This window comes from Aulostomus chinensis, chromosome 17 (genome assembly GCF_037954235.1).
Source record: "Aulostomus chinensis isolate RoL2024-O1b breed Wild chromosome 17, RoL_Achi_v1.0, whole genome shotgun sequence".
Classification (NCBI taxonomy): Eukaryota; Metazoa; Chordata; class Actinopteri; order Syngnathiformes; family Aulostomidae; genus Aulostomus; species Aulostomus chinensis.
In genome coordinates, this window is record NC_141336.1 from 14,348,027 (window position 1) to 14,365,386 (window position 17,360).

The 17,360-nt window shown below is 42.2% G+C and overlaps 1 protein-coding gene across 1 annotated transcript in view; it reads right to left on the minus strand.

Moving 5' to 3' along the window:
- Positions 1 to 17,360, minus strand: part of dph6 (diphthamine biosynthesis 6) — a 59,331-nt gene that overhangs the window by 1,319 nt on the left and 40,652 nt on the right. The window contains exons 13-14 of the mRNA XM_086183074.1: positions 10,865 to 11,113; positions 5,441 to 5,828 (exon numbers count right to left, since the gene is read on the minus strand). Coding sequence (XP_086039200.1) covers positions 5,441 to 5,828; positions 10,865 to 11,113 — 637 coding nt within the window. The remainder of the gene's footprint in view (positions 1 to 5,440; positions 5,829 to 10,864; positions 11,114 to 17,360) is intronic.

Below are 17,360 nucleotides of genomic sequence, written 5' to 3' on the forward strand. Positions count from 1 at the left end.
GGACAACATACTGTGGCTCTCCCTGTGGGGCTCTCCTAGAACTGAGGCGGCACTTAACCCTTTGACCAGATCAAAACATTCCTATTTACAAATTATTGACATTCTTAAATCCTTGGCAGAATGTTATCCTTTGGAACCCCCCCCCCCCCACACACACACACACACTGGCACACAGAGCCATTTACGAGCAGGGGATGCTGTCATGCCCTTTTGGACAATTGTTATTGGGGAGGGTGGCGGGGGGTGGGGCTCAACTGGAATGGATCCTCTGCTCCTGTTGCGCTGCGATGTCAGGAGGCTGTGCTGGGACCGTCCATCAGCTTTACAAGAACATGTGTGGTCGGACCACAGACGGACAGTGGACATGTGAGAATTCACTGAACGTCTCGGAGCATGGTCTTGATGACAGCCATTCTATTTAGCAGTGGCCCACTGGGATGTTGCCCTTTTCCCTCTTGCTCTCCGTGCACTAATTGGTCACAAGTGTTTCTGTCTTATGGTTGTCTGTCCTGGCCCATTTCTTCTGATTTATCAGCATGCTGAATAGGAGTTTGTGCGGCGGAAAAGGCACGCCTGTAGGGGTGGGCTGTGACACAATTGTGCGATGACGTTTTACAAACGCTTATTCAAAATGGCATTGGTCCAGCAAAATATTGCATGTCCAAATGTAGCTTCTGAGGACATGTCCTCATTGGACACACCCGAACTAATTATTCTATTAAAGGTAGAGTCTGTAGCTTACAGTTTTCCTTAAAAACAATATTTAGACTTAGACCACCACCACTGACAGTGAGCAGGTGAGGTTGAGTATGGATAAAACACAGCGACAACACGAAATTCCTGGGAAAATGGTGGACGCGCAAGTAGCAGTGAAGAAAAGGAAATAACAGCCCTACTAAGGCCAAACCACCAGTGGTTTAAACTGGTTACAGAACAAGAGTGGAGCTTGGTTTGGCTGCTTTCAAGCACTGAAGGAGAGGCGGAGTTGGGCTCTTTTCTGCTGGACAGGTAGGTCAAAACCATGGTGGTTTTTGAGTGCTAGCTGCCATTTAGCTCGTCTTCGCCGGTGTTTTATGGCTGGTTGAGGGTGTTCATGGTGTCAACGCCATCGAGTCCAGAAGGAGGGGACCAATTTGCGTGAATGTTTTATCTCGAAGCCGCAATGAACCGTACTTCGGACTCTACCTTGAACACCCACAAGTACTGCAGTACTATCTGACATTGATGTGCACAAGTAGAAGCTGAATTTTGAACAAAGGAGTTACAAGGGCAGTTCTGAACTATTTAATAAGCCTCATTCTCTTTCATTTGAAGCACGCACAGCATGCCAAACATCCTTACAAAGAGCCCACACACCCTAATTAGATAATATGCACTACAGCTTAAAATGCCCCCACTGAACACAGGGCTTTTTCCTTTTTTTTTTTTTCTTTTTGGAGGGCATTAACAGACTAAATATGTGTTATCAGAGCATGCGGTGCTCCCTGGGAAGCAGGGTCCTCTGGAGATGGCTGGCTGACAACCGAAAGAGCGAGGCAGATCACAGACAAGGGGATGATTTTTTATTAAGAGAAGAAACACACCCTCCAAAACACTTTGCACGCTAAGCCTGTTTTATGTCGGGATGTTTTAATCTTTGTACTAACAGAAAGGAAATAATTACATCCTCTCTTTGAGTCGGCACACACACGCGAATGCCCACTTATGCATAAAACGAGGCGGGGGGTGGGGGGTGGTAAAGGTGACATGAGTGACCGCGCAATTGTGCGGTTTTTGCCTTTGTGAGTGAAAAGAGGTGAGGACACGCGGTTCTGCACCAGTCCTGACGATGAGAGGCCCAGTAGAGAGAAACGATGTAAGAATCAAAAAGCCATCACATTAGCAATGGGATGGAACTAACCCCTGTACCCAAGAGAACCAGCTATTATTCTGCTTCACAGTGAATACACAGAGACCTGAAGAGGCTGATCTTGATGCTAAACATCAAGCATTTATGTTTAAACTGATTAATATACAAATATTGTCTGCCTCAGTGAATAGAAGGTGTGTGAGTGGGGAAATTGCTGATACCTGCTAGGCTCGTGGGGCTTTTACATCGTGAGAAAGGCTCAAAGCCAGTGATTTTTACTTGTGCTAGACTGACTTTCAAACTGGTTAAATTAACGGGTAAACAAGGTGGTGATTAGCAAGTGTTGATTTGTTAATTTGTTCATTTAGTGCGAGGACAATATGGCTGAGGGGCTGGGTGTGTTGACGGGAGCTTCAAACATAGTGTAAGGATTCAAGTACGGAATATTTGGAACTTTCATTCTGATACATACACTCTAAAGTAATGAAAAATAATAAAACAGCATACTTTTTATTTTTCTTCTTTAAAATGTGAAATAAGCTAATTCTTGCCTTCTTAACGTTAACCTTTTCGATGCAGGGGCCTTTCGTCCAGAGAGGCTGTCGATCAGAAGTAACAAGTTGAGACAAGATGTTTAAAGGTTTCATTTGGAGCATATGTCATGTCTATCAGCTGTGAATCCTAACGCAAAAAAATGAGGGGGGGGGGTGATGTGTGTGTGTGTGGAGGGGATCTAGTGTTGTCTGTCAGCAGTTGCGAGGCTGTGACTGCTAACGCCAGAGGTGTTACATTTCCTCCTTTGACTTTTAGGATTCATCACCCAATGAGCACAGGCTGTGACCCATAAAAACGCCCATGGGTGGGCTCCAGGGGGTCAGTTGTGTGCGTGCAGGGTAAGGTAACAGATTCCAGCTCAATGATGAGTCAGTAAATGGTTTTGGGGAAGTGGTGTGCGGAGGCCATAATCAAAGACCCTTTGAAGGTGAAGATGTCGCTGGACTTTGCTCCGGTTAATACAGTTTATACCGAGAAAATGAGACCAATCAAACGGCTCTGTAATAAATTCTGCCAATAATGTTGAGTGTTGATTTGCACGGTCAGAGGTGAGGTTGTACCGTGCGGCGTAATATTGAGAGGTGTTTCTAATATTGTGGTCACCCTTTTAATATACATAATCCTGAGGGACAGCAAATTTAGAAATAACGCACTTCAGCGTAACGCCACCTACGACTACAACCTGGACGATTCCATTTCTGACAATGATGAAAAAAACGGAAAAAATCATGCAATTCATCAAGCAGAAATCATGGCAGAGGTGTTGGATTGTGCTACATTGCACAGGTGTTCCAATAAGGTAGCCAGTTAGAGTGTATTAGGCATCTATTTGTAATGTCTACAGCACTACCTTCTCTTTGTAATAGAAAATTATGTGTCCAACGTCATCTGAGGCGCTGTAGGAAGATTAGATCATGTGTTTGCTGCAAAGGTGGAGTTTTTGAGTCTAAGTTAATGTCATTTCTGCTCTCTTGTCATCAAGCTTTTATTTATTTCCTTTTTATTTCCCGGGCGGAAACATAAACTTTGAGATTGCCAGTATGTGGTCAGTGTACCAGAGTAATACCTGCTTTTAAATCTGCTCTGATGTTTCTGGATCCGACTTTCGGACTCACTGCTGACACCACATAGCTGGAGGCCTGGGTCACGAACTTGGTGGATGCTGCTGAACTACTGACTCTCTTTTTGGAGTCATAACTGGAGCAAACTCAAGTTCTGTTCATGATCGTCTGTTCATGGTGAGATTCTCTGACAGCTGATGTGTAATGTTGTTGTTTTTTTTTTAATAACTAAAAATAGTCTCTTAACCAGAGGGCCTAAAGAAATGTGACATTTTGATTTTGGACGCCGGACCGAAGGAGCAGCAGATCATGTCCTATCCATTAAGAATCGGCTCCACTAGTCACGCCTAGCTGGTGGTAAATAATGACACTGATAAATACATGAGAAGTAGATGTATGTAAATAAATCAACCATAGTTCCATACGGTCACAGAGATGCGGTATTTCAGCGCTAAATCTGACAGTGAGACGGCTGGTTTGGATGGAGAAATGTTAATTGACTGCCTCTGAGATGACTTGACAGCTGAGGCTGTGTGTGATCGATGTGCTTGTCGCCCTTTTCCCTGAGAGAGAACATCTCTCAGGACAAAACAAATACCGTTCCACATTTGCCTTGATGAGAACCTACAATCCTGGGAGCAGGAGATAGCAGCATATAAAAGTATAATGATGACAAAAGACCGTGCCAGCTGCTTGGCTTACTGTACACAGAGCAGACACAACAAACTGCACACAATAATTAAACACGGGAAGAAGTACAAATTCTCTGGAGATTCTACTTCCTAGAATACCTTCACTTAACCAGTGTCACTTCAAACTCCCTTTGTAAAGAGACTTTAAAAAATCCAAAAATGTTGTTCTGTATTTTAATCAACAACAAAAACAAGAGCCTGATTTTATTATTCAATCACTGGTAGGTGTAAATGTAAGTAGAAACTGTATGGTTTTAAGTAGGACTGTATTTGTCAGAGTAAGTTTATCTACATTTTCGATAAACCTGAATTTAAGGTTCAGTGGGAGCTTGAAAGATTTATGACATCAAAAATTGAGACTTTGACACAGAGAGGCTTGGCTCAATAGCTGTGTTTACGTGAATATTTTTCCTCAATCCGATTGAAGTAATCGTATTAAATAATCTGATTCGATTTGTATACATGGACGCTGAGTAAAGCCATCCACACTCAATCTGCGTCTACATGGTGAAACAGATTATATCGTTGCTTTGACATACGTTAAAGGCCTCTCCTGCTCATCTTTGCGTCTTTACCTCTGTAAAAGTGGATCCATGTCATGTTGTGTTGGGGACGCCTGTTAATGTGTTGTGGTCTCATTAGGCAGCGCTACGCTCTTGACGGATGATTGTCCTAAAGAGATATTTGGCCAGGAGAAAAAGAAGATGAATGTACGAAGATCAGCTTGGCCCGTCCTCCGCTAAAAACGCGCAGCCAGTGGATGAAAGTTCGTAGCAAGCAGTAGTGGGAGACAGTAGAGCTCACCGGGTTTACGGATGAGAGACTAAAACTTTCCCCATGAACGTCATATGATGTATACTCACACATACGAGGCATGCGCAGAGCGAATAAACCACTCCGTCAACCAAATCATCTCTTCTCAGCTGTTGATGTGCGGCATGAAGCGGATTACCAATTGGTGTAGACTACCTCTTTCAGTCCAGTCGAAATTTTAAAATCGGATTGGCTCAGGTGGTTACATGAGACATTTTGAATCTGACTAACCTGTCAATCTGATTAGAAGTAGCGTTTTTGGACACGTGTGAACATAGCCATTGTGATTAAAATGAATCAAAATATGGATGACATGTTTGTGGCAATTAAGAACTCAAAGTCAAATCTAAGATTATTTAAGGATTTAATATTTAAACCGTTGGATATAAACCCTTTTAAGGCTCCGTGCGCACCTGTGGACAACGTACACAACGTTAAATCCTGAGGAGTGTTGAATAAAAGCAACATACCTTCAACTATCTGTTGTGCCAGTGGGTGGTCCCATTTGTAGAACACCCTGGCACACAGTGGCACCAGCTCAGCCTCCGTCTTCTCCTTCTTAATGGCTTCTTTTAACATCGTGCCGATTCCCTCCGTAGCGTCCTTCATGTCATCGGTGCCCTGGCGGCCTTCGTGACCCGACACAGCCAGGTCAAGGGAGATCGAAGCACTGCCGCTGTCAGCCGACATGACAGTCTGGCACTCTATGTATCCGCACTTCAACTTTTTTGTCATGTGACAGGAAGTCCTTTCGCTGGGTTCATCCTGTATAGCTGTTACATGAAGCTCGACAGCTGCACCTTTGGGTAAAGCAGGTACCACGACGACGGATAATGGAGGAGGTTTGATCTCAGGCCCCTGTAACGTAGAAAGATGATATTCAAATAAGCTGGTTGGAAAATTATACACACAATCTAATGCATGGCCCTCTTGCTTTGATCCAAATAGTACCCATCACCCATGAAGATTACGGTAAAGCAGGAAAATTCTTCCACACACACACACACACACGAAGAAAGGCTCTTCACTTGACAGCATGACAGGCTATCAATTAACACGACTTTGTCTGGTGACCCTTGGTAATGATAGTCCACAAACAATTGAAAAAAAATAAAGAATCCATAGTGCTTTAAGCTGAATAAAATGCCCCCCAAAAAGCATTCATTCTGAGCTGTACTGCTAACATGACAGGTCTTATCTACGATGACTTTTCACCTTTTTTAGGAAGATTATTCACAACATGTTGCAGGCAGCATCCACACACACACACACACACACACACACACACACACACACACACACACACACACACTTAGTGGAAAACTGTCTCACTTTTATCTCCAGAGCCAAAATGTCTTTAATTTCTTTCTTTCTTTTTTTTTTTCCTCCACTGGACTGAGGGCCATTAACAGTAACAAAATGTCTTGGGGCAGTGCTACAATGTGGCCCTCTAATAATACTTGGCTGTGGCTTCATCTGCTAATGGGACAGAAATGAGTGTTTTATATAACCGCCATTTCAGTCGGAGTCGATAGGGCAAAAACACTTAACCCCCTTTTCAATTTGCTAGATCAATTTTCATCCACTTACAGCCCACTTCGTAAGTGCAGAATAATAACATGTTACTCACATTTTAGTTTGGTATTCACTCACAAAAAAGAAAAAAAGAAGAGCAACATCTACAAGAGCAGACGACCACCTCTTTGTCCTTTCAACAGACACAGACGCCATGACCCAATCCTCCAGATCTACCGAAGCAGCACTTACCTTCAGATTAAACTTTAGCAAACACTTAATAGTGCATCAACAGCTCACCCCTTACCAGTTAAAAAAACAACAACAGAAAAACAGGACAAAAAAAACATCAAAGCTCAAGCGTCCTGAATGAGAGTGTGTGCTAGGTTTCTTTACCATGAGAGCCTAGCTTGTAGTGATCAAAATCAGAAGAGTGAGAACAATAGCCGTGTCAGCATGGACCTCTTAGCATGTCAGACAAAGTGACAGCACACATACGTGTCCTATGGTTTGATAAATGTTATATTAGCACTTCTGGCGCAGACTAGGTATTCTCCTGGAGGGGACTGCACTTGTCAATAGTGATTGAACATGGAACAGAGTGGGAGCAGGGGAGAGAAGTGACAGGACAGGGAGGTCTTGCTCAGCCAGGCTTAAAGGCCACCCTGCAGGCCTTGAATGCTGAGGCACTATACCCAACCACCCATCCACGAGCAGATCAGGGGGATTCTGCTCCAGCCGCTGGCACAACTTTTTTTTTCCCCCAATGCTGTCGTACAAGCTCACATCAGTTGTTTCTTTATTAATGTATCCAGCAAAATGTTACATTAGTGCGGAAGTTTGTTCAGCACTTCTGTAGAACTAAATCTGCTAAAAGTGCATTACTGTGTGTGTGTCCAGACTTCGCAGCTGCATTAGTGTGTGTGGTTCCCTGCTGAAGGAGTGAGACGGGGAAAGTTGGCCGACATCCCAACCGGACCACAGATCATTTATTAAATTAATCCTATAAAATACAAATGTTGATATATGGAAGATCTGAGTGCCAGAATGGCAAGTTGGGAGGCCAGGCAGGTGGCGGAGTGTATGTGTGTGTGTGTGTGTGTGTGTGTGTGTGTGTGTGTGTGTGTGTGTGTGTGTAGGGTACTCTTTTCCGCTCTACACCAGCCACTTAACACAATCCATCTCATTACTTCATCCTACTTCAGTTCCAGGGCATACAGCCATTCCCTTCTCAGGCAGCAGGTAAATCCATGAAGTCTGGATCTGCTGCGCTCAGCTCTCCACGCTGATGGGGTGTGACCTGCCTCTCCTCATGTTTGTTTTCCTTTCCTTTTCACTTTCCTCCCACTAACTTGCGTCCATGAGCCTGGACCGTGCGGTGGGTTGGAGGGCCGAGAGGCGTGAAAGCTGAACGGTAAACACGGTAATAAGGAAGTGGTGTAAAGGCTGGGAACAGCAGGGAGCTGATGGGACTGCACTGCTTAGCCAGTTCCCCTACATTTCCTGCCCAGCGGGACGCCTTCAGCATGTGGCTCTATGTCTCAGCGCTTGCTGTAGTGCTGTCAGTCTACTATAATATCCCTCTCATACACCCCTACACTCAGTCGCACCAGCTCTCGCCAGCTCATCTCAGTGTTTGTGCGAAAGGAACTCACAAGGACATGTCGCTAAAAGTTTACAGGCACGAGGCCAAGCAGCGGAGAGGTTGTGTTTAAGTTTTACACAATCTTACAAATTCATTACAATATTCAATTTCTTACTCTTCAAATAACAATGAAATATCTTTAAAAATCATTTCTACAAGCAATAATATTTTTGGGGTTTTTTTTCCCCTTCGAACCTAAAGTATTTAAACTTGTTATGTTTTACGTGTTGACATGTTTTCAATACCAGTTACTGCAGGTCTGTTTACCATGTCATGAGTTATCACATCAGCATCTGCTAATCAAACCGTCTGTAGAGAGAGAGAGAGAGTGAGAGACACACACACACACACACACACACACACACACACACACACACAGACAGACAAACACACACAGACAGACAAACAGACAAACACACACACACACACACACACACACACACACACACACTCGCACATGCAGAAAAACAACCCCTTTGTCATTTAATGCACCGTAAATACAATTTTACACTTGTAGCGACTCCAATATGCTCCCAATTAACCTTGTGAACTCCTTCATCCACCTGATTAGAGAAATTATCAACGCATAACAACAACAACAACAACAACAACAGCATCACCCTGTGGCTTCACAGATGGGCCAGCTACGAGTGTTTCTATCATAAATCCACTCTTTATAGATCCTGTGTTTGAATATGCAGTACATACCGGAAAGACGACGTTTTTATTTTTGGATACAAATGTTAGCTGTGATGTGAAAAAATATGAATGGCAAAACATTAATCTCTGGTGACCCTTAATAACAAATGATGAATAAAATCCATGTATGTATTCAATTCCCCAGAAGCACACATATTTTAATCTATGACAAATTCGTATAACACTTTTTTTTCAATATATTTATGTCACCGGACCTTTTTTTTTTTTTTACATTTTATTTTCTATTTTTTTGAACTGGTTGAATAAATCACAAAAGTAATTCAACGTTGTTACGGCAATTATTTTCAGTTTTTTTGGAACAAATATATGACTTCTAATTACTGTATCACACAACCATGTTTTTGTTTGTTTTTTTATGTATATTCTCGTGTTTTTTTCCTGTTGTACTTCCATTTCTGTTACACATCTATAATAAAGGTTTTTACATTTTTTTTAAACCTTTGAAAGGTTGTCAGGTCACTGAGAGCAATACTCTCTTTTGCAGGTGTGCCCCGATTACATTCACAGTTGCATCGCAGTTCGTTTATTCACCTTCCAACTTGTAATATGACACTAATTTTGTGCAGTAGAATTGTTTGCTATATTTGAAGGATCACCTGTGAAATCTAGCTGGAAGAGAGTCCAGATTCTCTGTTAAAAACCAGCTGGTGGAAAGGCGAGTCATTCCTACTCTCGGTGGGAGCTGTGTTATCTGTGTTTGACCTGAGTTAAAGATTCTAATTACAGTCAGTTCAAATGAGCACCGGTGCTTTGTATAATCCCCACCCAAGGGAGAGAGTATTTCAACTAGTTTGGGATGAATCAGCCCCCCCCTTTTCCCAATTGTCTCCTTATCTTTCTTCTGTTGCGCGGTACACATCAGCACTTGAAGTAGGGGCCAAGCTGGAGAGTCACACTGAGATGATCTGCCTCACAAGCATGGAGGTCAGGTTAGTAACCCGCCATCTCTATTCTTATGGGAACAGCTCACCTGATTACAGGTGACATGCGCTGAGCTGTCAGTTAGCGGCACCTAAGTAGGGAATCTGCTGGAAATGAAACTCCTTGGGTCATCTGACTGAAAATTTCTGATTGCTCTGAGACATCACAGTGAAGCACAACAGATGGAAATGTTGCCAACCTCTCTGACCTAGAACCTTCCCTGTGTGACTCAATCTGCATTCTAAAATGAAGATTTTAGCACTTCTATTCCACTTTGAAGAACAATAATGCAAAAAAAATTTTTTTTTAACAATCACCGATATGCTGAACCATGGTTTATGTGCAACCTAACGTTTGAGCGCTTCCAGTTTTGTTGGCGAGGAGTACATCTAGACTTAAATATAAACAAAGTTGACATCCTCTGTGTGCTGCTGCGCAGAGCCACATGTTGGAGGTGGGTTCCCGCCTCTGTCCCTCAGGGCCTATTCCCATGGCTAGACAGATTACTGTGGGAGGAGAAAGGCTGCCAGGGGAGACTGGTGCTCCTATTAGATGCATGGAGCAAGAGTTGTAAGCCGGGGCGGTGGAATGGAGGGATGGATGGAGGGGAGGTGGCGAGCGGGGGGATAAGCTGCTCTGAGAGTTGAACGGCACTCCAAAATGGTGTGTGGGGGCAAAGGATTAGGGAGGCTCTGAGGAAGACATCTGCTTCTGTGCCAAGCTTCACATTATCAAAGACACCAGCGTTTCCCACATCATCAACTTTTCATGAGCGCACTCACTGGTAAATATCAGTCACAGCGGCTCGGGTCTCAGGGGGTGCAGAGAGGGGCAAGGAACTTCCCCTTTCACAAATATAAAACACAATTCTGAAAGGCCTCTATAAAGACAAAAAAAAAATCAAGTTTCTATGAGTTGACTTATTCATGGATATGTGGATTCAACTGTCTTTTAATTCATAAAACATGTGCTCATCCCATGTGTGGATAAAATCATATTAGAAAGGATAATCAATATTTCCTCTATATCCATCACAAAGCAGCCAAACACTGGCATATACCTTCCAAACAAACGTCAATCCATAGTGTCTGACCTTCTCTTCCTCTGCGGCCTTCAGCATGCTCTCCCAGACAGCCCTGACGATCAAGATGTCTTGGCTTCTTGTGGTGTAGCAGTGGGCCTGGACCACATGAGCCAGAGTCAAGCGGCTGATCACAGCATCCAGAACCTTCTTCACATAGCTGAAAGACATCTTCGCCTGCGTCCTGGTGCCAGCCTTCACCAACTGCATGGTACAGGGGATTAAGGCAATTTGGCCCGCACAGAACGCCAAATCATCTACCTATGTAAGAGAATTAAAAAAAAAACAAAAACGGTCAGTCAGTCCTGGCATGTTGAAAAGTGAAATACAGACAAACTGGCTTTGTTGCTCTTGCACCCAAATCTAAGACTTATTTTGAATTGTTTCCATTCATTCAAACACATGCTCTCTCTCCTACAGTAATTTATTATCTGAAATCTTGGAACCCGGTAGTTATGAACAATGACAAAATTTGGGGGCTTCCCTCAGTGTAGCCTGCAGACATCCAGGCCAAGGCCTCCTCGTATTATTATTTACAGTCAGATTAAAAAGTTGAGACAGAAAAAATTGGAGCTGGATTTGAGAGTTATTAGGCGTTAGCGAAGGTTGTGATGGACGGTTGGGGTTGGAATACTGCAACTACTGGTACTTTGTTTCTATTCACTGAACGTCTTCGAGATGATGGGGAAACCTTTGAAGGGATGGAATGTTTCTTTCGAACTAAAAGCTAAATTCTTGTCATGCTCAGATACATTTTCACAACCAAAATGGAAGAGGAAAGTTAAGATTGATTTGTTACACAGTTACGAGCGCAGACATCTTCTTCAGCCATAAAACTAGAAGTAAGAAACAAGTCTTCAGAACTTCATAATGAGTTTTATAGAAAAAAAGAACAATATTAATCAGGGAGGTGCCATAATCAAATTAACATTAATTATAAGAGCATGTTTGAGTAGCAGTGCATTCATTAACAAGGTCCACTGCCTCATTTTTCTGCATCTTGTCACCAACAGTTCTCATTTCACAGTTCTAAAACAAGCAGGTATTCAGCGAGAAGCCCGTCAATATATCTCACTGACACCATTGTTATTTATAAGCATAATTAACCATGTGATAATAAGTTAAATTCTCTGATAAGTAGCTCTGTTAGAATACTGCTTCCTGCATAATGAAACCTGGAAAAATCTATCTGTTTAATGCAGAGAGACGAGCAAGGATGTAGAGTGGCATTAAAGAGGTCAGGTCTTTAGAGACCCTGTAGCTCAGCAGTGAGGCTTTTGAGGCTGGATGGCATTTGTGCGGGACACTAGCTGCTGGTCAATGCAAATATATGCTGCTGACATGTTGGTAATTGCTGGCCTATGCAGGGAGCCTGGAGCAAATGGAGGAGGATCAAGGAGATCTGAATCTATTGATACCCAATGTAAGAGAAGGTCCTTTACCTAACAGGAGAAGATAGAGAGCCAGGATATTTCACTGTAAGATTACAAGAGTAAAAGTAGACCAGACACTCAGACACACTGAGCAGTCCGTACCTTGCCCAAGCATGCTTGTCCTCAAAATTCTGGTTCATTCGACAAGTACGATCGCCCCGTGCCAAAACCAGGTATGGTACGCATTCTTGGCCCTGGCACAACTCTCATAGGTGGGCTTCAGTGCAATAGAGTTGAACATGCACAAGCATGAAACAAGTACATGACCACATCTGGCATACATCTCAGATGTACGATGCTTTTGACCACATAATCAGGCTTTAACCAAGCAGCCAACCTACAGTTTTGCAATCCAATATGGGAAATGGCATCTGCCGATTCCTGACCCCGAGCAAACAAAAAAATTCTCAAAATATAGGAGCGATATTGTACTTGGATGAGGACATGAGAGTCTCTATGTGTGCTAGTCTTTCTCCCTCTGCAAATGAGTGGTGTGATTTATTCTTCCATCACTACACCATTGGTGTTTCTGATAAGTAAACAGTAAACTCTGCTTGACAGCATCCTTCAATGAAGGTTCTGTATATCAGACAAGAGTTTCTCAAACTTGTAACTCGATGGTTCGTCTTTGCGGACGGTCGACAGGAAGGGAAAACGCCTACGCAAAAATAGTTTGGAGGTGGAGCCATGGAGTCATGCATGCAGTTCTACAAATAAATGAAAGGTCAGGGTGCAACTTTCAGTAAACTGTGAGTGCAACATAAGATTGAAAACTGTGTCACCAATACTTCTCTCAAGCATGTCAAACAAACGTGCTCACTTTGCTTCTCCAAAGCCTTTGATGATGGCAGTAGCACATGGTGAAACTTTATCAAAAGAGAAAAAAAAAACAGCCCAGAATATTTCCCTCTTTTTGAAGTGTAGTAAATTAATCTTTTATTGGATACTGCCAGAACAGGACTGTAGCCACGCAACTGTTTAGCTAGAGGGCAAACCTGGTCATGGCTATTTCCATAATCACATGAGTTTGCCGTGAATCCCGGCACTTGGATTCACTTGTCAACTTGTGCTTACATCTCTGCTGCTCCAAATTACTGGGACAGTAGAGGAGACAAGAGATGGAGGAAAGATGAGGGAGAGGGATGCGTGGAAGAAAGGGAATTAGAGGATGAGGCCCTCGCTGCTTACTCGTTGGATCAATCACCGGATCACTTACCTGCAAGCACAATCTGCCGGAGGGACCGCATTACTATGTCTGCCTAACATAAAAGCCAGACTCCCAGACATCAACAACAAATTGTCACTGGCATTCCATTTATGAGCCATCAAATGCCATCACATCCACTCCAACAAAGATGGGCTCCATCAGGTTGGACGGGTGGCCAGAATCTTTTAACAAGCTCATCCCCATGAAAAGAGTTCAGCTCCATTTTGAATTCATAAAGGGTGGCTACCATTTGTTGATTTGAATATCAAAAGGGGGCTAGCATAGGGCCTCTTGACTGTTAAAGGCAGACTCCCATAGCTTCTACCAAGCAGGTGTGTGATGATCAATTATTGAGGATCCTGCTCTGGTTACTCTAAGTGGGAGGTGGAATTGGGGATTTAGGGGTTTTGTGGTAGTGGGGGCACATCTTTCTGTGGCGAACCTGGCTGGGGGAGAGACAGTAGAGAAGGCAGAGGGAATACTATTTACATAAAATTAACAGTTCAAAAGAATGAGTTCACACACCAATCAAACTTGTTAATTGACTGTCAATGGTGTGTCCCTGAATATACAACACAACTACATTATTCATCTTAGGCCCTGACAGGGAAGACAGTCCAATTTGCATGGGCGTTCTAAACGTGATCAACAACCACAATGCCACATGCATTTTTAATAGGCCAGAGATGGGATTCTTTAATATTCATAAGGGTCAAACAATTGCATATGACATTAAACTTTCTATAACAAGGTAAGTATTTTTCAAATGCAAGCCTTAGCAGTCTAAACGGCCCATGGAGAAAAGAGAGGAAGAACCAATACTGTTGTTCATGTTTGTTTATGTATGTTCTCCCGGGGTGCAATTATATCTTCCATAAATTAAAAGGTTTTCCGATAGTTCTATTTTGTTTTTTTGTTTTAGTAACTGCCTGTTTGGATGACAATTACTAATCACATTCTCATCAGCAAAGTAATAAGTTACCTATTTATGACTAATTTGGAAAAAATAATGATCATCAAAATTACTAAAGCAGTTATTCATTATCCATATCTCATGGTTGTTAATCAATTTGCATTTTTTTTTCATATTCCTGAATAATTTTTTTTTTTAAATTTTAGGATTATTTGAAAACTGTAAAACAAAAACATTTCGGCCATTGAATTTCAAGCCGTCTGTCACGATAGAAAGATGATAAACAACATATTGCTGCAGGGATGACATACTTTTTTTGGCCAACATGGAAGTTAGCATCCCCATAGGTTCCCTTTGCGTAAAATTAATGAGATTTTTATCTTTGATTGGGAATAATTGCAGAAAATAAGCTCCCTGGCAAACAAAAGTTTATATTTAGATATTTGTTCAGCATGAAAATCTTCAGAAATTAATACAATCGTCAAAAGTATAAATTTAACGGGCTGTCCACAAACTACAGTCGAATGACTTCATCACTACTACAATTAAGCTTAATGCTCTCTGTTTATGCCCTCGACAACCTGTAGTATCAGACACATAAAAGTTCAAATAAATTCACAAGTTGGCTTGGACTGACCACAGACCTGATTTAATACCTTTAACCAACAACCCAGCGACTCAGAGAACATTGCCAATTTACTTCCAAGTTATTTCTTGCCTGAGTAGTATTCCACACAAACCTTTCTTAAGGAAAACCAGTGAATCTCAAGAACTGCAATGCTTTCATTAAACTTTTTGCTTCATGCAGTGATTTTTCCTCACGCCATATTGACCTTTGACACATAAAAGGGTAACCAATCCCAAAGATGACCTGCCTTTCTCTACTAAATTGCCAACACTAACGTACAGTACATGTAAATGTACTCAGGGAGGGCCAGGCTGTATCCGCTATCAAGCCTTAATGGTGTCTCCTTTCAGACTGGTGTGTCTGAGGTGTTTCTAATTGCAGTTTTTGTCAGAGAGTTTCAAGAGATGGCTGGACAGCACTAGTCTATATCTGGTGTTGGAGTCCTTTGGGCCTCCATCTTGCTGAGGACGTCTCCAAGTGTCATTAGCAGTGCCTAGGAACGGTATAGCTGAACTGGGCTTGCCCGGATAAAATGACCCAATATTGACGAACAGTCAGGTTTTTCTGCCTGGTTCCAAGGACAAGAGAGAGCTGGAAAGCTGCTCCAGTGCTCCTATCAGATATGCTAATGGTCACATTTCTCCCCATTGAGACCTCATGCATAATTTAACAAGGAAAACGATCATACAAAACGTGTTAAATAGGTTAAATTAATATGGTGCGACTTCTCTCTTATGCAAAGACAAATGTGACCAAACTAAAGGGTTTGTGGTAGTATACGCAAAAAGAAAGTAATTATATATAAAATCTAACCAATATTTGTGACAATGCTTTTTATTTCCTTACATTTATTGAGCATTGTTTACAGCCTCGGTCTGCAGTAAGAGTACAAGAACATCTGAAGAGCAGCAGGCCACAATCTCACCATTGCTAAAACTTTTTGAAACTTGTCTTTCATGTGTGCATATAGATTCACATCCAGGATGTTGCATTTACACAATATGTGCCCTCTAAAATTGTGTTATTGGCTTCAAACAGAGAAGTCTTGGGTTTAGTTTTGATCCCTTCCGGAGCATCATAAATACATGTGACAAAATTCCAAATTTATACATTAGCTTCTATTCTCTTTAGTAATTTTCTTCTTTCTTGAATATTTTAAGGTTGGCAAATAGCTCAAAATAGTTCAAAATGAGCAGATCAAAAAAAATGTAGTTTGAAGTTTTGTTGAATGTATTTAAGTGCATATATTATTTCTGCTTTTTTTTTTTTTTTTTTTTTTTGGCGGGGATTTGATATGACTGTTTAAGCCTCGTGTGGTGGATGGCAGTTTGTCAGGGATGTACGCTGTGATTTCATCTTGAACTGGCTTCAAGTCTGTGGGGCTCTTTCAGCATTAGTGCATTCAAAGCAGATCACGTCTGGGAGTGGGAAATGATAAGAGATGGGCTCGTGTTGTGCTGCGCCCTGAGGAAATCCTGCTTCTTCTGACACCTCATTTCTACAAATACAAACCTTTCAGGAGAACCACAACCTTTCTCTCCTCTACAGAATCGCTTCCCATGTTAGGCTTCTCATTTAAGGCTTCATTGACAGGGTGAGGGAGATATTTGCCTTTTATATAAACATATATTTTATATAAACACACACACACACACACATATATATATATACACACACATACACACCTTCCTCTTTTCTCCCACTATCTCCTATTTTTTCTCCCTGATTGTGCTCTAGTTTGAGCCTAACCCCTGTATGCTCAGCTGTCACACAAAATCAGTGTTACTTAAACTGTGACATAAATAGCCATATGAAGTGCACAAAGAAAGGCAAGTATAGGGCATCTTTTTTAAATCCTGTCTGAGGTTTAAAATTGCATTTACTCAGAAATCAAACAGAAAACGACGTCGCTGCACATGATTATTACACCGACACGTTCAAAATCAAGTCCCACACTTATAATGAGGCATTGTTGATGGTACGTGTGGTCAGTATGAGCCGGGGACAAAGGTCTTTACCCAACCCCCCCCACCTTTTCTGAGTGTAAGTGTATTCCTCAACTCTGCCCGTACGTCTGCCCTTGACACGCCAACACCATAGACACTGAACTGTGTGGAAGAGTAACACTGTCACGTCAGCTCTGGTCAAACTTTATGCTGGTCAGGAGCTGGCTGCCTCTCTGTAGCCAAGGTCAGGGGAGCCGGATGGCTGGATGCTCAGGGAGGCACATCTGAATGCCAACAGGCATGAATAAAATTCACCAGCAAACTATTCTTTTTTTTTTTTAAACAACAAAATCCAACAATTTTTTTTTTTATCAAATGTGT